The 24,484-nt window shown below is 37.0% G+C and overlaps 2 protein-coding genes across 8 annotated transcripts; one reads left to right on the forward strand and one right to left on the reverse strand.

The window, feature by feature from the left end:
- Nucleotides 1-1,119: 1,119 nt before the first annotated feature.
- dcst2 (DC-STAMP domain containing 2) lies at nucleotides 1,120-12,437 on the reverse strand. Of its 4 annotated transcripts, XM_058746520.1 has the most exons (17): nucleotides 12,060-12,437; nucleotides 11,166-11,336; nucleotides 10,699-10,800; nucleotides 10,408-10,602; nucleotides 9,751-9,816; nucleotides 9,382-9,595; nucleotides 8,933-9,090; nucleotides 7,590-7,754; nucleotides 7,117-7,284; nucleotides 6,580-6,680; nucleotides 6,156-6,286; nucleotides 4,855-4,985; nucleotides 4,661-4,748; nucleotides 4,171-4,266; nucleotides 4,002-4,062; nucleotides 2,385-2,516; nucleotides 1,120-1,876 (listed from the first exon to the last, which is right to left on the reverse strand). In XM_058746520.1, exons 1-17 carry the CDS (start codon nucleotides 12,337-12,339, stop codon nucleotides 1,703-1,705), a joined length of 2,433 nt encoding a protein of 810 aa, XP_058602503.1. In that variant the 5' UTR covers nucleotides 12,340-12,437; the 3' UTR covers nucleotides 1,120-1,702. The 4 variants fall into 4 exon arrangements, with proteins under 4 accessions (XP_058602503.1, XP_058602504.1, XP_058602505.1 ...); XM_058746521.1 differs by lacking the exon at nucleotides 8,933-9,090 and having other exon boundaries at nucleotides 10,397-10,602; nucleotides 12,060-12,436; XM_058746522.1 differs by lacking the exons at nucleotides 6,580-6,680; nucleotides 7,117-7,284; nucleotides 7,590-7,754; ... (5 more) ...; nucleotides 11,166-11,336; nucleotides 12,060-12,437 and adding an exon at nucleotides 6,433-6,496.
- Nucleotides 3,537-24,386, forward strand: dcst1 (DC-STAMP domain containing 1). Of its 4 annotated transcripts, XM_058746525.1 has the most exons (24): nucleotides 3,537-3,586; nucleotides 4,208-4,281; nucleotides 4,663-4,777; nucleotides 4,926-5,004; nucleotides 6,594-6,703; nucleotides 7,202-7,290; nucleotides 8,935-9,026; nucleotides 9,371-9,540; nucleotides 12,672-12,747; nucleotides 12,835-12,960; nucleotides 13,618-13,692; nucleotides 13,778-13,906; nucleotides 14,012-14,151; nucleotides 15,037-15,208; nucleotides 15,305-15,448; nucleotides 15,532-15,653; nucleotides 15,749-15,903; nucleotides 19,273-19,372; nucleotides 19,439-19,534; nucleotides 19,905-20,031; nucleotides 20,183-20,299; nucleotides 21,543-21,685; nucleotides 23,315-23,425; nucleotides 24,150-24,386. In XM_058746525.1, the coding sequence occupies exons 9-24, from the start codon at nucleotides 12,705-12,707 to the stop codon at nucleotides 24,384-24,386; spliced, it is 2,037 nt and encodes a 678-aa protein (XP_058602508.1). In that variant the 5' UTR covers nucleotides 3,537-3,586; nucleotides 4,208-4,281; nucleotides 4,663-4,777; nucleotides 4,926-5,004; nucleotides 6,594-6,703; nucleotides 7,202-7,290; nucleotides 8,935-9,026; nucleotides 9,371-9,540; nucleotides 12,672-12,704. The 4 variants fall into 4 exon arrangements, with proteins under 4 accessions (XP_058602508.1, XP_058602509.1, XP_058602507.1 ...); XM_058746526.1 differs by lacking the exons at nucleotides 3,537-3,586; nucleotides 4,208-4,281; nucleotides 4,663-4,777; ... (3 more) ...; nucleotides 8,935-9,026; nucleotides 9,371-9,540 and adding an exon at nucleotides 12,186-12,323; XM_058746524.1 differs by lacking the exons at nucleotides 3,537-3,586; nucleotides 4,208-4,281; nucleotides 4,663-4,777; ... (3 more) ...; nucleotides 8,935-9,026; nucleotides 9,371-9,540 and adding an exon at nucleotides 12,384-12,520.
- Nucleotides 24,387-24,484: the final 98 nt, after the last annotated feature.

Genomic DNA, 24,484 nt, shown 5'->3' on the forward strand with positions numbered 1-24,484 from the left:
CATTGTCTTTCAACAAGTTTGACCGGAAAAGTTCTCATATGCTCAGAGCTGCAAAGCTCCTGTATATCATGTAACAACAGCCCCGAGTACAAAGCAGAACACAAAAATGTGCCAAACAGAGCTGACTGTTTAAAATCAGTGGTTAAATAGTGAACATAAATTAATCTTAGACAATGAATGAGGTGCAAAAGACGGGAGAAATAAGTTGTACCAATTTTAAGAAGCTATAAAGTATTTGTACTCTTAGCATAAGGTGACAAACCGTCATTAGTTACACCAGCATCTTCCAGCAATGGTAGGATGTTGTGCTTTTGTGGTGAGAGCTTCTCGTTCTAACACTGAGGCATCACAGAGGTGTGAAGTCACAAAGGGCAAGTTGTTCTGTTATCTCCATGGCAGCAACTGTGTTTTTTAATGTTTGAACTTTGTTATACCCTCATGTTGTGTTATGATGTACATGTAAAAATAATAATACTAATTCTGAAATTAACCTCTTTTCATTTCATACATCTTTAGTTCTAAAAAACATGGTTGAGGTCAATTTGACCCCAGCTAAAACACATACACAAAAACAATACAATAAAAGAAATAAAAAAACGTTATCTCCATACCAAAATCTCAGACGTCCAGACTGAATATTGGTGTTCTGGATGCCATGAGCCTATAGGGACTGTATAGTGTGCACCATAAGTTTATGAATGTTTAACTTAAATGTGAGATATGAATAAATAGTGTTCATAAACAGTTGATTCTCAGCTGAATTGAATAGAGGCTTGGACTACCAGTGTTCTCTACATCACAACTTATTCCGGTATTAAAAATACATTTGGATCCTCTCTTCCAGCATTACTTTTATGTTTTATATCTAGGGTCTTTGAGAACCCAAACATAAGTGATGTGAATGGTTTGTCATCAAGACTTTTTTTTAGTTAGTTATGATTCCATTTAGATAATCATGACGTTTCACCTTGGTAGTTTTTTTATTTATTTTGTAGAAATTAAAATGGTCTGTGACATTTTAACATCAGGGTTAGTAAGTAGTAAGTACATCAATAAATAAATCAATTTTTAGAGTGTTTTCATTACACCTATAGACTTCATAGATTATTCAGACTCAGAAACCTTTAGCACATATTTAATCAACAAAGACAAGTCAAATACAGTACAGAATATGTGGTGTAACATCTCTACTTCCCTCTACAATATATTTTACTCACATTATCTCTTTTGCAATGCATGTCAATCTGCACAAACAGACATGTGGCGCACAGTTATATAAAATATGATCACAGTGCTCACATCAAACACATAACAAATAATTTCCTATTTTTTATATGTAAAACAAAAGTAAAAAAAGAATGAATGGGCAGGTTGAAAGTGACACAATAATACAAAAACCTGCAGCACCAGAACAAATGAGGAAGTAAATTAGCCAGTAGATCTTATGTTATCTGGCCAGGCAGGTGTGGCTCAGGTTACACTGATGGTAGAGATTACTTGCGGTCTGTGTCATAAGGGCTTGTTGAGTATTCATTCAGGAATTTCTTTAACAACACTTAATTATGATAAGACCTACCGAAAAGACCAATAGAGTGACAGTAGAGGGTAATGGGTAATAGAAGCTGCTGATTGGACGTGTTTTCTCAGGGCTGTGGTGGACACCTGCGTAATGTTGATCGGTCTCGTTTGCTCAGGGCCGGTGTTACATCAGACTACACTTCACACATTTCACTTGTTTCTCTTTGCTCTGCAATCCAAACTGAGCAGTCGCCAGAGAATCAACCAATCGCCAAAAATCCTTGAATGTGATGCCCTTCCCCTCTTCCACGTTCAGTTCAGTCAGGAGTTTGTTGAGTCCTTCCTGGTCCCCTGCTGTCTGGAAGAGAATAAAGGGTGTGGGAAACAAAAATTATTATGACAATTGTGTTTATTCCAGGAAATCTGTTTGCACTTCTTATCTCATATTTATTTACATTGTTATTTTGGTTTGTCCTAGACAAAATGGCATCAACCCAGCTAACAAAAACATACACAATTACCAAGTTAAGTCTGTCATAACTTAAATATATTGGGTTTCTTCTTCACATATGTATGTGTATATGTGTGTGCATGTGTGTATGCATGCATGTATATATGTATATATATGTGTATGTGTATAGTAGAAACTTAATTTCCTGTAAAGCTGCTTTGCAACGATTGTATCGTAAAAAGCGCTATACAAATAAACTTGAATTGAATTGAATATTCTAAGAAATGTTTTGCCAAATTTTGGAGAATGTTCTCTGTTAGCTAGCAAGTAAACCATTGTTGATTATGGCAATATAGCTTTTAGGTTGATATTATAGGTTTTGAGAGACTGAAATTTACTGTAGGTCCTAACTTACCTTCACCATGGTGGGCAGCTCTTTGGAGATCATGCTCTGGAACTCCTGGGCTGTGAGCGTGTCAGCATCAGTAGGTGATGCTGAATGGAAGTTTTTGACCAAGGTGTTTATGGCCAATTCTAGATCTGTGTACTACAGAGTGGGAATAATTTCAGACTCAAGCACAGCTAAAAAGAAACGTCTCTCATAGACAGCAATCATCTAAGCACATCAAACTATTTGGGGTTTGTATTAACATATAGGCTACAAGGTCAGAAAACCCATTGTAATCCTATATTCCAGAGACTTATATTCAGTAGACTGCAATAATTTTTTTAACCATCGTCATCTTTGTCCATTCATTTAACTTGATACAATATTTTCTGTCTTTTCAACTCGTTTTGAGGTTTCAGAGTTTCCTTCATCAGTTATGAATTTCAGATAACTTACAGGTTGTAACTCTGGCACCACTTCCAGGCAGCAATTAAGCTTATAGTGGGTTTGTATTTTTTACTGTAATAGTTTTGATGTAATATATCAACACATAACGGCAAGACCTCATGAAATCCTCGGTTAATCAGTTGTAATCCGTTTGTTTGCTGTTGAACTGGAGCTGTAGAGACCTGTTACTACCTTTATCTCTTACAGAATATTCCTGTGCTCGACTGTTCAGCATGACTGACATCCACTACTCTCATTGGGCGTTGGTCACCAAAAAGCAAATTAAAAGTAAAATCGTTTTTTAGTCTTAGTGTTTTAAAATGACCATCAAAAATATCCATATTGTTTATGTATAATATTGTTTAAAATAATGTAACTTGTAATTGCACGAGTGCGATTATTTGTCCACATATATTGACCAAATTTTGAATTAAATTAAGTATACAAATAAGTTAAATGTTATAAACATAAATACATTTAGACTGATAAAATGCACGTTTTGATTCATTTTCTGCATTTGCAATTTCGAAGGGGAATTATGACGAAAAAGAAAATGTAGGTGAAATATAGGCCTAGCCACAGGTGAATCATGGAAGTAAACTAATCTAAAACATAAACTATTTAAATACAACAAAAAGTAAAGCTTACCTGTTCAGCCATCGGGCTTGTTTTATGTCTAGTGCGGAAACTACAACAGGTGAAGTGAAGTAACAGAAGCTATTTCATCACCTGACCAGGGCTGCCTCGCGCCTCCGACCCGCCCACTCTTCACTCACACACGGGTAATGTTCACGCTTTTATGGTATTGAGAGTTTAGATGGGAATATATCGTGTACAGAATATGTGTTAATTTGCGATACACACAGAAATTGACTGGTATTTCTTAGTGGAAATAGTAAAAATATATAGAAATAGTTTTACAGTTAAGAAACTGCAGCTCATACTAGACATTCCTGTAAATGCAATGTAACCAGAACAACCGCATTCTGACAGATGTGATTAGATTACATGAGGTAACATTTGTAAAATATTTGTAGTTTCATCATGTATTGCCAACATATGGTACAGTTTGGGCAAGGTGATAAAATAAATTAAATAAAAACACATACTCCCCCTGGTAGCCTATAACAGATTTATATTCAATCACAGAATCTGCGAAAGCATAAAGCAGCTTTGACCTTAAACTCTGTTATTAACCTCGACATTTTGATGGTAGGTTGGGCCGTGCATCCCTATAGAATGATCCTGATCAGAAATACTGAAACAAACATACAAAAAAACAAAAGGTTAATACTGCTAATTTGAGAGATGCCCTGTGCATCTGTTTAACTCAAAAATATGTGAGCTGCTCAGTTACTCTGGACACCTGATCGTTACTCCTTTCCTCTCTGTGCTCTGGCCAGGTTGAGGTGATCTTACAGCGGTCTCCCAAAAACCAGCTTGCTCCTCATCACTGGAGTCTCTGAAACTCATAAATGTAAGTACTTATGTGTAGAACTTTACTGTCCATTTTCAAAATGGAGAAAGTAAAAATGAATAATGATTGAAATTAATTTGTTTATTTGAACTGTATATAGTGTATACAAAATAGGTTCTTGCGTGATAATAATTCTGTTTCTTTAGTAAATAATTATCCAATATATATAATATGCCTTCAACACCTTGAAAAGAATATTCCAGGTTAAATACAAGTTAAGCAGCCGATTCCACAAACTAGACTGTTTCGTCCTGGTGAAAAAAGTGTGCTAACAGTGACAGTATTATTGCTTCCACAGATGTTGTTGATAGAGCTTAACTTATATTCATTCCGAAAATATTTTTTAAAGTGTCTGTCATTGTTGTGTCATGTGACATACAGCTCTTGGTCCTCGTGGAATGTGAGGGGTGCCATACAGATAGCACAGAGCTTCCCCATCAGTCTGAAGCACAGCGAGCAGTAATGGCCTGTGAAAGGAAATTATTTTGTCCAGCAGGTTGGTCTAATAGTCTGTTTCTTTTTGCCAGTTATAGATGATCTGAAATCAGTCCTTTTTTAGAGCAAGAAACCAACCTGTGCAGCGAGGGGTAGGACAGATATGCACTTCGTCATCATGACCTCTCGTCTTCAACACTTTCCCACAGGCCACACACGATTCTTTACCGATATCCAGGAGCCTGGCTATGATGGCCCCCCCTGGTAGGCTGCAATAAGATGAGGAGTGTGTGTATTTATTTACTTTTTCACTGAGATGTTTCATTTAATTTTCAGTTAAAACCATATTTCTGGAGGAGAAATTGAAATATTCATTGAGGTAGTGCTTAAAATGTTACCTTTAGATAGCTAATAGACAACTTTTGTTAAAAGGTTTGGGGTCAGTAATATTTTTGTCTTTTGAAAAAGTCTCTAATGTTCACCAAGGCTGTATTTATTTAATAAAAACCAGTAAAAAGTAATATTGTGAGATATTATTACAATTTAAAGGGGTCATATGATACTATTTTTAAAGATCATTATTTATGTATTTGGTGTAACTGAATATGTTGACATGCTTTAATGTTCAAAAAACACATTATTTTTAAAATACTGTATATTATTATAGTTATAGCCTCTCTCAAATGCATCGTTTTCTTATTAGCCCCTCCTTCCGACAAGCACAGTCTGCTCTAATTGGCCGAACACCACAAGCACGCGTCGGAAATGTAACGCCCCTTACCATAAAAGTAAATATAAAGACAGTTAATAACGTCGTTAGTTTTACCATCAGTTCAAGCCCGAGAGGGGAACAACAGAGTCGCGTGACAGACGGAATATACTGCTGTGACAGCCACAGTGATGATTCTCGTATTTGCAGTACACTTGTTCCTGTCTCTCTCACCCAACCCCCAACAATATGAACTCTCTGAAAGATTGCACATGACAAACGCGTCAGTGTTGCTTCAACTCTGCACGACCAGTCAGTGTGAAACAGAACATCTCTGTTTATCTTCTCGCTGCCAGTTATAAGCAGAGAACAGAGGGTGTTATGTTTGTAAGCTATTCATCTCAGCACATGTGATCGTAAGAACGGCACTTTACTCTATACTGTGCAAAACTTTGCATTTGAACAGTCAATAGCAAATACTTAAACAATAAAACATACTTACAGTCGCTGATTCAGAAGCGCCAGATTGTCATAGCAAAGTCTGAATTGACCTTTTTTTTTAATTTATGAAATAGCCTTTGTGTATCACGGTTTCCACAAAAATATATGAAGCCGCCCAACTGTTTTCAACATTGATAATAATATGAAATGTTCCTTGAGCAGCAAATCGGCATATTAGAATTTACCCAGTCAGTGTGTTACAGTGATTTTTATAGTGGTTCATACTCACTGTTTGGCCAATGTTTGTATAATGCCATCATGTTGCTGGTCTATCCTGTTTCGTTGTACAGCCCTCAGTAGGGCTTTTCCTAAAGACCCACGCTGAGTGAGAATATGCCTGTGGAGGTACTGGATTCTCTTCTGCAACATGCACACAGTTAGTATTCACTAAGTTTCTGTTACTTTAAAAATGTAATTAATATTGATAATAAACTGAAAAACATTGATAACAAACTGAAAATAAACTAGTTCAGTCATTGTCTTTTTACAACCAAACCTGTACACACAAGTGTTTCTCCTCCATGAGACATAATTCTCTTTATAGATCAAATTTTACAAGCGTTAAGAAAGTCTGAAGGTGACCAGCATAGTAAATAATTGATAAAATGCTTTATATTTAGGGGGAAAAAAGAATGAATCTTTTGTTTTCTTACTTTCTCTCTTTCAGGATGGTACCTGGCACACACCAATCTCTGTAAACGTTTGACATAGCCACCAGCGACCACAATAAACAGAGTGAAGCCATAAAGAAGACCTTTGTTTGGAGGGAAGACAAAGGTCAGACATATAACCAAATAAAAGTTAAATGTTTGCATATATCTGTTATTTTTGCTATCACTGAGTTGTGATGACTAGCACAGTTGTACAGTAACAGCTCTGGTTAAAAATAAAAAAGATAACTAAACTGAAAATAAATTTAAAAAACAACAGAAGTTACATTCTAGTAAAAGTTTCAGTATAATTATCTTTAATACATTTCGAACTCATCATTAGCACATTAGTTCATTTGTATTAGTATTTGAGGTTGTGGCTGTGGTTTGACTGTGGTATGTTTCATCTGTTGTTCCAGTCTTGACCACTAGGAGTCACTGTAAAACAATAGACGACTAGACTGAATCTAGTATGTGTTTTTTTTGTTTTGATTTGTTTTTTTGTACAAATGTCTATTTGTATTGGTATTGTAGATGTACCAATGAGCAGGTATCTCATGTAGTCTGGCTCCAAAGGCTTCATAAGACATTTCTTGCTAAGCACAGTGATGTTTCCTTTCTGCAGGATGTCAAATGAAGCTGCGATGTCCCTAAAGATATCCGAAGCATAACCAGATCCATTCACATTCACTGCAACCACTACAGGAGCTGGAGGTGACAAAAATGTTAATTAAAATGGTGAAATCTAAAAAATATATGGTAGAACATGCTAGACAGATAACAAATATATAGAGAGTAAGCAAATCATTGACATATTATTACTATTTTATTTTAATGTAAAAATGTTTAAATATGTATTGCATTGTGAAAATAAGAATAAACGTCAATATTACTAAGAATGAAAATGCCAATATAATAAGTTAAATTTGTGGCAGTGGCATATTAGTGAATTTGTAGAATGCAACAAAGAAAAACATGCATTGAATCCATGGTGTGATTTTCATCTTGTGTACCTTTGGTGACGATTTCACCCTGGGCCTGGTGGTGTACCAGCTCAAACACCCAGAACACCATGAAGTCAACAGCTATCGGTATAACAGTCATGACCATACACCTGAACAAAGACAGCATCCGACCTGCTATAGCCCGTCTCTCTCTCACAGTCAGATACAGAGAGCCTGAAGGAGACACGAGAGGCAGAGTCATTATTATAGTCAGGCTATGTCTTAGCCAGATGTGTGTGTCTCTGTGAACCTGGTGTAGTTGAATTCTACAATTGAATATCTTTGGGAGTATGACTGGGAGCTCTAGATCAGTGGTACCAAATTTGTACAGAATCATACAAAACGTCCTAAAAATCTAATTTATCAATACTGCAATGAACTGCGTAGGCCCGACATAGACTAATTGGAAAACATTGATAATTTTTCGTTTCTAAATGTCACTTTCAGTTATTTTCAGTAGCCAATTTCACGGTCTCTGAACAAAACACAATGTGGTTGGTATAAAACATATTTATCCTCATTGAAAGTGAAGTTGTTTTTAATGTAGCCTTTTTTATGCACTCTCAGAAATAAAGGAACAAAAGCTGTCACTGGAGCAGTACCTTTTCAAAAAGTACCCTTTTTTACCTTTTAGATACTAATAATATGTATACTTAATATGCACACTTAAGGTACTAGTCCAAAAGTGTATCTTTTGAAAAGGTACAAAAGTGAGTTTTCGTACCTTTTTTTCTGATAGTGTTAAAATGTTTGGGGTAAGGAAGATTTTTTTTTTTTTGTAAAATAATTTTATGCAGTAAGAACACATTAAATTGATCAAAAGTGACAGTAAAGACTTACATTGCTACAAAAGCTTTCTATTTTTAAAAATGCTTTCTTTTTGAAGTTTCTATTCATCAAAGAATGCGCAACTTATCACAGTTTCCTATTTTCAACAGTTCGATGATAGCAAATAAGCATATTAAAATGGTTTCTGAAGGATTGTGTGACACTGAAGACCGGAGTAATGATGCTGAAAATTCAGCTTTGCCATCACTGGAATATAGTGCATTTTAAAAAGTACTAAAAAAGTAGTAGTGCAGTTGACTTTTTGACATTTTCTGTCTCTCTGAGTGTGAAACACATTCCCTGTTCTCTGGTAGTCGTTGACCTTTCCCTTGTAAACTTTTTCTCATCTTTCCTTGTTAATATCTTCTTAGTTCAGGGTCCTCCTCCACATTTTTGAACCCCTCTGTTTCACTTATCTAAATGTCTATGAACATTCCTTCCTTTCTTCCTTCCTCTTGACCCTTCACTGCACGCCATCTATCTGCTAACGGACACATGTACACATCATTTATGTATACACTTACAGGGCCTGATGTAGGTGAGAGTTTCTCTGTGGCTGAGGGGAAGTACAGCTGCTTTGCCCTGTCTGGAGCACTTCCTGTCCAGCTCAATAAACTGGTCAGTTATGTAGATGTTTTCAAAGTTATCATTATGAAGGTACCGATTTTTGTACAAAAAAGCCCTGTTCACAAACACATAAAAAACAACTGAAAACTACAAAAATACTTTTACACAATAGAGAAATATTATTAACTACATTATTATCAACTTAATATATTAACAATAATTCACTTCTACTTTTTTAGACTACAAACTGAACAGCTCTATTTAGTTCAGACTAAAAAATGTAAATAAAGTTCAATTTTGTGAATAATTCTGCAATAATTTTGTGACAGTACTGACATGGTGAATATGTCTCAATGTGTGTGTGAGTATTTACTATGGCTAATTGTTTTTAACAGGAAGTACATACTGGAGATACATGAATAGAAGCAGGAAGAAACCCAAGTATGCCAGCAGAAGCTTGAGCTCCTGGAGGAGGCCCAGCTCCTCTGACACCTCCTCCATGATCTCCTGAGCAGCATCCTGTATGGACTGACTGTTGTCCAGAAGCAGGTCAAAGTTGGTAGAGGTAGAAATGTTGAATTCAAACTCCTTTTTAATTCGATCAAAGGCTGCAATGGTTGCTAGAGGTAAAAACAACAAAAATGAAAAAGCAATAACTAAACAATAAGCTTCTTTCAGAGTAACTGAATAAGTTTTAACAGAGTTAAGAATCACTCCATGGCAGGAAATCACTCAGTACTGTTCAAAGTAGGATTCTCATAAGAGCTGTACTTACGAAAAGCCAAAGCAGTCTTAATGTGGTCAGCAATATATGATGGTAAGATGCAGAACAGCTGTCCCACTGCCGGAAAAGCCCGGTAAAATAAACAATAGGCATTAATTAAAAAACAACATCTGTGCAAACTGACTCATTTAAAAAAAACAAAAAAACATTTGTAATGACATTAGTTTTCAGTGCATTACACTTAACAGCAGATTTCTGCTCCATAAGGCTATAAGAAATTATGTTAGCGCTGATTCTGTAGCTAGAGTTCATGTTTAGATTTGCTGTCAGATCATGGTCATCCTGTTGAGGAATGTGTGAGATATATACACATGGGAACACAACCACCCCTCTTCACACTGTAACATTTAGGGTACTTAAACATGACAAACTGTTCCCACAGGAACATATATTGTAAATAAACTTTGTATATATCGAGCAGGAGATGAACAGTACTTAGGACTGTGTCACAGGAACCATTTGTCCAGTTTCTGCAATGGCAGAATAGATATAATATACCAAACATAATGAAACCAAACCACTGTGATGCAGAAAATAAACAGGATACTGTAAATTACAGTAAGGAATCATTGCGTTGAGGCTATAAGGTTTCCTGTAAGAGTGTAATGATAGGGCTTTCAAGGGACTAATCATATACCAGAGACGCACCGCGTGCAAGCCCACAGAGAGGCTGGAATCCATCCAGGAGGTGGCAGAGGAACGAAAACACCGAGAGCAGCTCCATGCAGTTCTCACGGGCCTCATCAAACAGCCTAGTGCACTTCTGATATGGCAAACCCAGATTGTCATTACACACATCGCCAATATTCGCTAAGAAGTGCAGTACATTTCTTAGAGTACGAGCTGAAAAGGAAACAGAGAGACAAAGGGACTTCAAACATGCCTAAACCTCAAACCTCAGAGATAAATGAAAGACTATAGGCTGATTGATTCACTCACCAACATGCCGCACAGATTCCGTCAAAGTTCTGATGAAGTTTTGTGCTCGGCCTGCCATTGAGTGAGCATTCCTCGCTATCTGCTTTATCTTACTCAGGGCCGCTAAACAAAGACGTTTTCAGAATATCAAAACAGAAACCTGTACAACATACTACTGAATTTTTTAAGTAAACCAGTAGACCTTGATTACCTTATTCACATGGGTTTCAATAGAGTTAGAATTAAATTGTAAAAAAAATATATATATATATATATATATATGTGTGTGTGTGTGTGTGTGTGTGTGTGCGTGTGTGTGCATGTGTATCTAAATATTTGAATAATATTAATTTGTGGACTATCCCTTTAATTTATTATGATGTGAATTTCAAAATCATTTCTCTACTTTTTTGAACAGATGTTGGTGATTTTGAAAGCAGTGCATTGTTGATATCTTTAACATGATGCTCTTGCAGATATAGACTCACGTAGCAGTGGGTTGGTGGCACGCTGCAGGAGCTGTCGTGTTTGGTTCATGGCAAGTTCTGCACCACAGATCACACTGTCTGCGGCCCGTTCAACATTTTCCATCGTGTTGCTCACTGGGCCTTGGATAACCAAGGTACAGATGAGGAAAAGAAGGAAATTTTTACCCCTGACTTAAAGACAGAGAAAGAGATGCAGAAAGAGAGTGTTATGGTGAACAATGCAATAGGAAAAAACTGAGAGGTAATAGACTATTGATAATACAAATGATTTAACAGTAGTTTAAAAAATTCAGAGTAGATTAACGGGTGACTGGGGCTAGGTTGTCTCATGAGGAAAGGCTGTATGTCAGTATATGCAAGGTTTTAAAAAAGTCCAATCAATCCTAGTGTTTTTTAGTAGTTTTGTAAATTCTTTATTTTACAATTTAACTCAATTTCTGTTGTTAGTGCAAGCGAATATTCATAATTGTCCATATTTTGAGTTAACATTACTTTCTTATATTTATGTATGTTACCTTTTCAATTTTTGTTGTTTCATGGCTGTTTAATGGCAGGTTCCAATCTGACTACGTGAACATCAGTTCAAAAGGTCAAATGTGGGTGTTCAGTGTACTGTATCTTTTTTTCGTAGACAATAACAGTGGAAAAATTCTTTCTTTGTTTCTTTTTTTCAACCTAAGGCTTTAATGTAGGCGTAGGCTATGTGTCTACACTGAAATTTCTTTCAAATGTAGGCTAACCAACCTAGAGAAAACGCGTGACGACTAGCCCCGGTGTCCCGAATATCTTAATTTATACGCGCGTTAATATTAAATTATCAGCAAAAATTTTATTTACACTTTCACATATAACGCCGTATACGTTTAAGAAAGAGATTGGCCGCTGTTTATTTACTCGAGCACAGCATTGGGAACATCAGCATGACGTTGGTGCGCACGCGGTCAGAGAGGCCAGACCCAAACCCCGCGCAGGCGGCAAGGAGGCCGGTGGTGATGATACAGAACCAGAGATTGTGGTTCTGGATGTACAGCGCTGTCATTCCGTAAACTGACGCGAGGAACAGACCCAGAGTAAACCCAGCAAGACTGCGCTTCAGCTGACGCACCGCCGAGCCGCGGCGCAACCGCGACAGTCTCCTACCGAGACGCTTTAAAAAAGGTTCTTTTGGGGTCATCCTGAAGAGAAGTGAAAAACAGAGCAATTCATTATTTTAACGATAAAAAGAGAGAAGGATAAATAACGATGAACTCTAAAGCATCGCTTTGTTAGACTTACCTGTCCAGTACAGAGCTTGTTGATGTGATAATTGCTCTTCAGTGAAAAAATATAATCAATTTTGACTTTGATACATGTGGGTGGGTATAAGGGGGTCTAGGACCCATTTCCAAAACTGATATTAGTACATTTTGATTTCATAAATGTTAAAATGGCTGTTTACATTAAATCCATTCCAGCTCATTCTAACTGACTCATGGTTGCATCTTTTAAAAATGCTTTCTTTTGCAGGGTTCTTTGGTTGCAGGGAAGGAGAAACCAGCAATGGAGTGTCTCAGGGAAACCCAAACTAAATCACCACACTCAAGTGTGTTTATCTTACATTTTTAGAAAATACTATTGGTCTACTGCACTAGCTGTTGTGCATATAATATGACTTTTTGTGAATTTGCAGCTTTGGAGAAGGTGTGTAAGCGTGTTCTGCCACCTGGAGTTTATAAGTTCCTGTTCGACGCACTGTCACAGTTTCCTGTGATTCGATGTCTCACAGGCGCTGTATTTGGTGCTCTGAGTGGAGTGGGTAAGGAACGCTGCAAAACCTGGTGTACACTACCGTTTAAAGGTTTAGGATCAGATTGTATGTTAAATGGTTTTGAAAGTAGTCTCCTTTATGCTCACCAAGACTGCATTTATTTAATCAAAAAATGAAAAAATAATTTTATGAAATATTATTGCAGTTTAAAATAACTCTTTTCTGTTTTAATATATTGTAAATGTAATTTGTATGGTAAAATGTAATTTCAGTAGCAATTACCCAGTCCTCCTCAGTATCATATGGTCCTTCAGAAATCATTCTGAAATGCTGATTTGGTGCTGGTTAAACTTATTTTTTATTATTATGAATGTTGAAAACAGTTTGCTGCTTAATATTTCTGAGGAAATAGTGATGCAGTCTTTATAAGATTCTTTCATCAAAAGTTTAAAAAAGTAGTAAGTTTAAAGCATTTATTTGAAATAGAAATCTTTTGTAACATTATAAATGTCTTTACTGTCACTTTTGATCAATTTAATGAATCCTTCCTAAATGAAAGTATTATTTAAAAAAAAAAAAGAAAAAAGTTTCTGACCACAGACATTTGAATGGTAGTATATTATTTCATTAAATTACTACCATTATATTACAGTGATATATATAATTAACATGGCATGCTGATCTTGTCTTAACATGTTTTTAAAGGATTGTTTTTCGGACTCATGCAAAATATTGCCATGACAACAGTACAACATGTTGTTGTTGGATGTGTGTTTGTGGGTAAGTACACTGAAGAAAGTAAACATTTGACGCCAGTCATTTATTATTCAGTATTTTGCATGAGCTGTATTGTGTGTTTGTGCAGGTCTGTGTAGTCTTGGAGGCATGTTTTCCTCCCTGTTCCGCTGCTCCGTCCTCCTGATGTTTCCTAGTATGATTGGATCTCAAGGTCGGACATTCCTGATGGTTTATGTGCTGCATGGACTTTACCAAGGTTAAAATCCTAGGAACATACAGAAACATTAAGCAGAGCACAGATCTCAGGAACTTGGACAGTAATGAGCCTACTATAGTTTTTGACCCGTTCTCTTCCCATCAGGCCCCATTGCAAACATCCAGCGTAATGTGCAGGACGTGGCCTCCTCCATGGGCTGTAACATAGACCTGCAGATCACACACAGCAAGGTGATGTGGAGAATGCTGACAGAGCCTTACGTGCAAGTAGTGCAGGAGATAGTGGTGAGTCCTGACACTAATGTTCGTTTTGTCAACTATTTTTAATATAGTGTTAAGGCCTTGTCACACCAAGCACGATAACAATAAAGATATAGTTCTAAAAATCGTTCTCAATATTAAAGAATAGCAGAGTCCACAGTCCTATGATCAAAAAGGCACAGAGAAACGATATCGTTGTAATCACTTTCAGAACGATTTTTGCCAGCTGATGAACAATACAAACACTGACACCCAATCAGAATCAATCCTACTATAACGAGCTCGAGAATTTAAAGCGGCAGACGAGCATGCGCTTAGAATAAACAGACGATATCGTCCGCTGTGGACGCTAATATCGTAATCTTTATAGTTATCGTTCTTGGTGTGAATGGAGCTTTAGTCCTCAGTCAAACCTTTGTAGTTTTTGTCCTTTTTTGTCTAGTCAAATGTTAGTTGACTAAAAGTCTGGGATGTATAATGGTTAAACTGATAATCACAAATATTTTGCTCAAAATTGTAATCGTGATTGTTGTCATTTGAGAACGTTCTTTTTACATTTCAACCGAATTATTGCATTTTCACTTATTTAACACAAGAGACGTTAATGTCAGTTTATGACATGGTTTATTTTACTTCTTTAATCATCTAGTTTTCTGATTTATTATATTACCATATCTATTATATATCATATCATATCTCTACATTATGAAAATTTGCAAAACTCAAAAGCTTCTCTCAACTACATTTTAGTCTTGTATTTTTCTTTAACAATATTGCATGGAAAAAAAAGGTTCTCAACGAACAATTTTGGTCATTGTTTTCATTAATGAAACACAGAGTGTGAATATACAATTTGCCATTAATACAATGAATCTTGGAAATCTGTCCCATGAATACCTTTCTTGACAGAATGACAGTGAAGTATTTCAAAAAGAGGCTCAAAATGTGAGCAGACAGTTCCAGAAGATTCAGGATGAGGTAATGGGTCAGTATGGATATGACTCTCTTGGTAAGGAGTCTGTCCATACGGCCAACAGCACCCAGGAGGAGTATGTAGTGAAGACTAGAGCTCGCTGTGACTGTGAGTGTAAATAACAAGAAAACAGGCTATTATTGACTGTGATTGTTGATTGGGCTTTTAAGCTTAGCTTGATCTAAATGATGTTGTTCGTAACAGATGTGGTGCAGCAGGGAGTTAGTCGGTGTCAGGATTGGTTCAGTGTTAAGTGGGAAAAGTGCATGAATACCATTCAAGCCCCTCTTATAAACCACTTCCTCTGTGTACCTATGCAATTCCACTTTCTGTGTGATATCATGAGAGGTAAGATTTGCATGTTGCATCTGAGCTTAACATTAAGCAATGAGGATCCCATTCCTAGGTGTATTGAGTTACTTTTCTCTTAGTGATGACATCATGGTGCACTGAGAATGTCCCAGTTGAGGGAAACTTTGGTCAGACCTTCGACAAACTAAACGACTCCATCAACATGCTTGCAGAACACTTCACCACTGATGTAGTGCTTGAGGTACAGCAAACCCTCTCATTCTTAATATAGAAGAGTAAATATCTGATGTTTGTTTGTTTAAGAATAAACATCTATTCCTATGATTGCTCTTGAAGAAATTGGAGCAGCAGTCAGTGTTTGGAGTGGACATCCTCCAGAATTTCTCTAAGGAGCTGAGCCGTGAGTTTCAAGAGAAATCAGTCATTGCTGAGAAGATAGCTGGGGCGATTACCTTCCTTCTCTCATTCACCTTCATCACTGTGTTCACCTCGTAAGTTCCCACTCCTTTCATTAGCACTGTTGTGCTATATGTGAGGCTTTCCTGTTGCTCAAATAGTAGAGCATGGCGCTAGCATTGCTAAGATCATGGGTTCGATTCCCAGGGAAAGCAAGAGCTGATAAAATGTAAAAACTGTAACTTGAATGCAATGTAAGTCGCTTTGGATAAAATCGTCTGCTAAATGCATAAATGTAAATGTGCCCTACTGCCCTTAGGGAATGTTGTAGGAATTTACAGTTAAAACCCAAGGACCAAGTGTGTTGAATGAAGACCAGGAGTCAGAGATGCAATCAATTGAAGAAAAATTTACTGAAGAAAATAGTTTGCAGTTTCAGGCAGAAGTTCATAGGCCGCTCTGCGTACACTCTCAATACAACAACAATTGTACTCTAACAGAGGTCACTAACTACGTCATTACTTAGGTAAAAAGGATTCTGGTTGGTTGAAACAGATAAACTCTACACATGGACATACAGTATAGTTCAAAGCATATCTTTGGTGATTATTAGGTGACAACCGAGATCTCTGGTCTTAGGATCGATGTGGCCCACCGAGAGCATATATCAGCACTTCTTGCGACACATTGTCTCATTCTGTCCTGGAGTCAGTTATTCACACACATAGAGAGTACGCAATTCCTTCAAGGATGAGTGGCTCAGATTTGTACTCTTATCAGGTATTTTCCAAAGCATACAGATAATGAGTGCAGTTTCTCAGAGAGAAAAGGGAGAGAGAAACTCAGCTAACTACTAAGATAGTATAAATTAATAACTTTATTAAATCAACTAAAATCTAAGAGGTTAAATACTTAATATTAACTTGATCAATGACCACTCAAAAGGATATATGTGACCCTGGACCACAAAACCAGTTTTAAGTCGATGGGGTGTATAGCCTATTTGTAACAATAGCCAAAAATACATTGAATGGGTCAAAATTATCCATTTTTCTTTTATGCCAAAAATCATTAGGATATTAAGTAAAGATCATGTTCCATGAATTCTGTCAGTGTATCTGCAGCATTATTTGAATAATACAATATATTGTAAGCAATAATATAAATAAGATTTTGTATTTAATTTTGTCTAGAAAATGCCTGCCAATAACTTATACTAAAACAAAAGTTTTCAATTTTGAGGTTAATAAGAAATGTTTCTTGAGCATCAAATCAGCATGTACGAATGATATGTGAAGGATCATGCATGATACCACAAGAATAATTTACATTTTAAAATACACTGAACAGAATTATAAATGCAACACTTTTGTTTTTGCCCCCATTTTTCATGAGCTGAACTCAAAGATCTAAGACTTTTTCTATGTACACAAAAGGCCTATTTCTCTCAAACATTGACTACGTTTACATGGACATCAATACTCCGATTTTAATACGATTAAGACAATACTCTGATTAAGAGTCTACCATGTAAACAAAGATTTTTGATTACCTTAATCATAATCGAAGTAAACATAAATTGAATTAAGATGTGGAGTATTCCTATTTTAGTCGCATTATTGAAGTGCAGTACAGACATGTAAGCACCTTAATCACATTATTACAGTCGTGTGGGACTTTTCGAAAACCAAAACCAGTCAGTATCTGGTGTGACCACCATTTGCCTCACGCAGTGCAATGGAATTGTGTACAGATCCTTGCAACATGGGGCCGTGCATTATCATGCTGCAACATGAGGTGATGGTCGTGGATGAATGGCAGAACAATGGGCCTCAGGATCTCGTCATGGTATCTCTGTGCATTCAAAATGCCATCAATAAAATGCACCTGTGTTCGTTATCCATAACATAGGCCCACCACCACCATGGGCCACTCGATCCACGACGTTGACATCAGCAAATGCTCAACCACACGACGCCATACACGCTGTCTGCCATCTGCCCTGTACAGTGAAAACCGGGATTCATCTGTGAAGAGAACACCTCTCCAAAGTGCCAGATGCCATCGAATGTGAGCATTTGCCCACTCAAGTCGGTTACGACAACGAACTGCAGTCAGGTCGAGACCCCGATGAGGACGACGAGCATGCAGATGAGCTTCCCTGAGACAGTTTCTGACAGTTTGTGCAGAAATTCTTTGGTTATGCAAACCGATTGTTGCAGCAGCTGTCCGGGTGGCTGGTCTCAGACGATCTTGGAGGTGAAGATGCTGGATGTGGAGGTCCTGGGCTGGTGTGGTTACATGTGGTCTACGGTTGTGAGGTCAGTTGGATTATACTGCCAAATTCTCTGAAACGCCTTTGGAGACGGCTTATGGTAGAGAAATGAACATTCAGTTCATGGACAACAGCTCTGGTGGACACTCCTGCAGTCAGCATGCCAATTGCACGCTCCCTCAAAACTTGCGACATCTGTGGCATTGTGCTGTGTGATAAAACTGCACATTTTAGAGTGGCCTTTTATTGTGGCCAGCCTAAAGCACAACTGTGCAATAATCATGCTGTCCAATCAGCATCTTGATATGCCACACCTGTGAGGCGGATGGATTATCTCAGCAAAGGAGAAGTGCTCACTAACACAGATTTGTGAACAATATTTTAGAGAAATAGGCCTTTTGTGTACATAGAAAAAGTCTTAGATCTTTGAGTTCAGCTCATGAAAAATGGGGGCAAAAACAAGTGTTGCATTTATAATTTTGTTCAGTGTATATAAAATGACAATAATATTTCACAATAGCTCAGTTTTTACTGTTTTTTGATCAATTAAATGCAGCCATGGTGAGTATGAGATTTCTTAAAAAAAAAAAAAAAACTTTTGAAAGGTAGTATATAAATATAATATTATATTTATATAAATTAAAAATTATAATATTCCATAAAATGTTGTTCAGTTTATTTTTTATTTAATTTTGCCTATAGAGCGTTTGGATATCATTTGATTTATTGGAAAGAGGATGCAGCATCACTCAAAAGTGACATTAAAGACTTTTACATTGTTACAAAAAAAAAAAAAAACTTTCTGATAAATGCTGCTCTTTTGAGCTTTCTGTTTGTAAAAGAATCCTGAAAAAAATATCACAGTTTACATAAAAATATTAAACAGCACAACTGTTTTCAGTATTGAGGTTAATAAGAAATGTTTCTTGAGCATTAAATCAGCACATTAGAATGATTTGTGAAGGAGTATGTGATGCCACAAGAATAATTTACATTTGAAAATATATACAAATTACAATAATATTTCACAATAGTACTGTTTTTACTGTTTTTTATCAAATAAAATCTTATTGACCCAAAACTTTTGAACAGTAGTAATATATAAATATAAAATTACATTTATATAAATTAAAAATATAATATTCCATGAAATGTTGATCATTTTATTTTTATTTAATTTTGCTTGCAGAGCGTTTGGATATGTTCATCAGTATTGCAGAGACATTCATTTTGACAATGTCTACATAACAACCTACTTCAGACAGATTGATGCTCGCAGAAGGAGAGCTGTAAGTTACAACCTTACATTTTCAGATCCATAGCTGTGTTTGTGCTAATTTGAGCATCTGTTTTAGGGAAAGAGGTATTTGCTGCCACTCAAGAAAGCAGAGCAAGCGAGCTTGATCAACCCATGGAGCTTATCTATCCACCCCAGCGAGCTCATGCCTGTGGTACTGTATGCTATTATGGTCCTTGTGTTCAGCATTGAATTCATGTTCTGATGTTCAGGCTGTGTATTTAATGGAGCCGAGTTAAAAGTGAAGTGTGCCATTTCTGTTCGTCTAATGGCTCCAAACAGAAATGGAAATGCCATGTTTTCAAACAGGTTTCTCAAACTCATAATTCTGCCCCAAACTCATGCTATTGGTTGAATCGATGTTGCTATGTTGGGCTGACCAGGATCCTTAAGGAAACAGGGCAGTGTTTGAGTGGTGCCACAGAGCCAAAGTGTTGGTGCTTTTCAGGGAAATCGGCCTGTGAATGAATAATTTATAGTTGTCTTTTTTATTTTAGTTTTGAAAGGTTGTGTCTTTCGTACAGATTGTGGGCTTCCTGCAGGTTGCATCTCTGGCTCTGTTTGTGTGTGTTCTGCTTGCTGTTGATGGAATCCTGCACAGCATCTTTGACCTCATCCGAAGACACACTTTCACCACATACTCAGTTACTAGTGAGCACAAATACACACTATATATATGCATGAGCAGTATTTTCCTTCAAGAATAAAAGCATTGACATACCCATGTGCCTTAGACTGCTTGTACATAAATCTGATGTAAAATATTACTGTATATTTTCTTTCTTTTTCTCTACATCTGTAGGTGTTCATCACATAGACATTGTAATTGGGGGAGATTCCATGTTAGCCAGACTTCTGCGGAAAACCATTGGTGCATTCAACACCTCCTCCAATCTTGATATGCAATCCAGTAACTTCCGTAGGTTATTTTAATATTTTTTAATATTCTCACTGCAAGATTCTATATTTTTAGTTTAATTTTACATGAATACTTTTGGGGAAAGGAGATTGAACATTATTCAGGGCAAAATCCAAACTCTGAGCAAGCTAAGAAAACTGTGCAGGCACAGAAGCCCTAAGCAGATAAAAGAGAAACAAAGATCTAGAAGAAAATAATCTCAGTGCACCACAGCTGGAATAAATATACATCAGTATGTTATTGCATCATGACCCAGATATCGATGTAATATTGTATTGCTAGGTCTCTGATCCTCAACATCATTCAAGGTCTCTCTTCACCACCGCACTCTCAAACTGGTCTCGGTTTCTTTCAAAATTTCAAAAATGTCAGGTTTCTTCCTAGCATCATGAAAAAGTAGCAGAGAGTTCTCCAACTTCAGTGTTAGACAGACTGTGAATATACTCTGTGAAACACTCAAACCTCATTGCTTGCTTCTACGGGTGACTGTTGGCAATGACTGATTCTCTACTGAAGCCAAGTGACGTCTTCAGTCTAGCTGTCTATTTAATCTGATCAGAGGTAAACTCAAAGCTCTGACTGTGTCTGTGTGTCTCATCCAGATAGGTCTAAATTGATCTAGACTGGTCAGCACAGGGCAGTGCACATGCAGACGGCTGATGAGAGGACTATTTATAACACTAGCATGACAGCACGCATGCCATTATATTTTGTTTACTTGCTATGTAACTTGATCCAGTAATAGGTTATTTGTGTCTATATACTCTAGAGTTCATAAGTTTGAGGTCAGTACGATTTTTTTTTTTTTTGTAAAGAAATTCATTGTTTATTGGCTGCTGAAAATTTAGCTTTGCCATTACAGGAATAAATTACATTTTAAAATATATTAAAATAGAAAACTATTATTTTAAATTGTAATAATATTTCACAATATTACTGTTTTTACTGTATTTTTAATCGAATGCAGCCTTTGTGTGCATAAGAGACTTACTTCTTTCAGAAACATTAAAAAAATCTTATTAACCACAAAGTTTTGAACTGTAGTGTTCTAGCTTGAATGTCTTAACATACAGACTCGATTCTAACAATTTTTTTTTTTTTGTATACTGTATAATTTTAAGAATACGATCGAAAGTTATTGTCATTGTGATATTTAAATACTGAATTCCAATTAGTATTTTTCTTGCATCTGCACTTCGCATCATTTTCCTTCTTCCTTGTGTGTGTGTTTATGTGTGTATAGAATGTTTGCCCCAGCCACATGCACTGAGCCAGTCAAGCTACTTGTGGATCTTCATCCCCCTTTTACTGATGTGCCTCATGTGCTGCCTGCAGGTGTACACCAATCGTCTGCGCAGGGTCATCACCGCCTTCTACTTCCCAAAGGTACCATTTCAACTGACACACTCCTATCTTTTGGTCAAATAGTCCTGTCCTGTTCAGCAACCCTACAGTGACATCCATCCTAGTGGCCCAGCATCTTATGAATGACTGATTAGTGCGCATGGACAGTTTGTTTGGATTGAGAGACAGAGGCTAGTGCTCCTGGCAGTGTTTATCATTAACAATATTGGTCTGTCATAAATATCAGAAGCTCCTTATGCTTTCTTTGGCTAAGGAGCTTAAATGAGTCACTGTTCTGCATGTGCTGCTGCTTTCTAATGCTGATCACGTTTTGGATTACATAACCAGACAGATGCAGGAATAATAGCTGTTGGACTTGAAGTAATGGAATGTGTGTATGGCAGCTATCAAGCTAATGCTCTGTTGATGAGTTCCTCATACAGTCTGAAGTATTTTCCAATATAAAAATGTGTGATTTTCTTTGTTGTTGTTTTTTTTTTGTTATAGTTTTTATTTACTAACAAAATTGCTTAATTTATTAAAGGAAATTTCATAGTATCCTAAATCAGTTCTGGTATGAGGTCCCTGAGCTGTGTTTTTTCCTAAAGCATTCTTCCATAATGCAGTTTGGCATAAAAAAATTAATTGCTACCTTTCATAGTCAGTACATTTGACAAAAGATTTCTCCCAGCAGGAGAATATTTATTATTGCTCAGGCTGTTATTTTGCCATTGAACTCTTGGCACAGGAAGGCTTGAACAAATGCTAAAGGTCTCTCCTAGCATAACTGAAACAAACAAAAAGCACAATAACAGGCAAAATTACTTCCTCTGATGTCATTTTTTGTTTACATCCAGTACTCCTTTTAAAATAAACTGTGCATTTTCATTTTGTTTTTTATGTTTGATATGGTCCAGATTGCTCACTTGTGTTTTAAAGTAGTGTAAAATAATAAGGTTACTAACAAAATAGTACAAACTTTGACAACTTGAACACTGTGTCTTTGGGTTCTTGGCTTAGTTCTGCAGAACATGTGCCACTAGTCCATGGGTAGAAGCAGGGCCGTTGCTAGGAATTCTAGGCCCTGTGCACTGAATTTGCTATCGGGCCCCCTCAAAATCACGTTCGGGGGTGGGGGGGACTTCAGAATCGAGAGATCACTGCGATCACTGGGGCCCCACAAACCTCTGTGCCCCATGTACTCTGTCACCCTTTTCCCCCCACTAGTGACGCCCCTGGGTAGAAGTAAATCTCTTATGCAATATAATCCGTTTAGTCACAATTGTAACTGATATCCTCATTCAGCAACAATGTCTCAAACACAGCGTACAATGTAAAAGGAGGATACTTTCTCATACATAATGAGTGAAATGTGCATTCTAGTGTATGTGCGGGTAAAGTACTAATAAGATAAGAGGGTTTTAAAGTAATAGCATTAGATTTGCAGCTCTCCGTGGGCCCGTGCCGACATGAGGAGGATTACAGGCACCCTGTAAAGCCTGATTCAGCTAGTGGCACAAATATTACCTCATTCATGAAGAGGTGAACACTGGTGGTGTTTTTTTATTCCTGTAATCCTACAGGTGAACACTGAAGTGCTATACTCCTATAATCTGAAATGTTATCTTCAGTATTTTGATAAACGAGACCCATCTGATCTGTTTTTTTCAGAGAGAAAAGAGACGGATCCTCTTCCTCTACAACCTACAGATCCAGAAACGTATCTCCTTCATCAAAAGACAACGACATCGCCTGAGAAATCAAAAACAGACATTTATAAAGGTGTGTGTGATACATCTGCATAGGGTCCTACAGAGCAAACAGAACTTTTTGTAAATGTTTACAACCTCTTTAAAATTTTCAGTTCTTTTAATTTTGTTCATAAATTGTGCATTTGTAGAACAGAATTCATTTAGGTCATACATTCAGTGAAAACTGAGAAAAAGCATGAGACCAAGGCTGCATTCAAAGTTGCATACTTCTCCACTATATAGTAGGTGAAAAACAGTATGCAAACATGTCTGAATTTACAGTATTTGTAAAACAGTAGGCAAAAAGTACTGGGATGACCTACTATTTCCCCCAAGATTCTGAAGTGCACATCCAATGGACACTTTACTATCTCCTGTGGCCACGGGACAGGATTTGTGAATGGCACTGAAATTTGAATGGTTGTAGAGTAATTTTTCAAAAGAAGTGCCTACTCAGAGAGTATGCAATTTCGGATGCAGTCCAAGCTGGTTAGATTCATTTGGAAGTACTTTGCCTATTTTTTAAAAATGCCAACTATTTTGTGGGAGATTATCTATCTGACAAACAAACAAAAACAATCAAACCATTCTTCAGTAGCCACACCTCTCCAGCTGTAATAGTGAACGCACAACAGTGGCCTTTCTTAGGGTTACATGCCAAGTAAAACACTCAGCAAATTAACACTTTTGACTATTTAATTGAATAAATCCCAAAGTATACGTTTATGGTCTGATCTCTCCCTCTTCTCTACCAGGTGCTGTCGGCTGTGTTGGCCCCACTGAAGCGTGTGGGCTGTAGGCTGTTCTGGTGCTGGGTGTGTGGTGGGTTTGTGAGGCAGAACCAGGCTGTGGAGTGCAGTTCTGTAGGCTGCACAATGATCTGTTGTCAGCAATGCTGGACAGACCTGGACAACATCTGCTACGCCTGCTTGCCTCATCAATGTGGACAGCAAGACAGCGGCTCTGAATCTGATGTGTACTATGGCTGCTGATGAACTTCAACTTCTGACATGCAACATTTTCACAGCTCCATAAATTTTGATATTTTAAGTAAAGAAACAGTTTTTGATGATAAATGCCTTTTATAGAT

This window comes from Onychostoma macrolepis, chromosome 16 (genome assembly GCF_012432095.1).
Source record: "Onychostoma macrolepis isolate SWU-2019 chromosome 16, ASM1243209v1, whole genome shotgun sequence".
Lineage (NCBI taxonomy): Eukaryota > Metazoa > Chordata > Actinopteri > Cypriniformes > Cyprinidae > Onychostoma > Onychostoma macrolepis.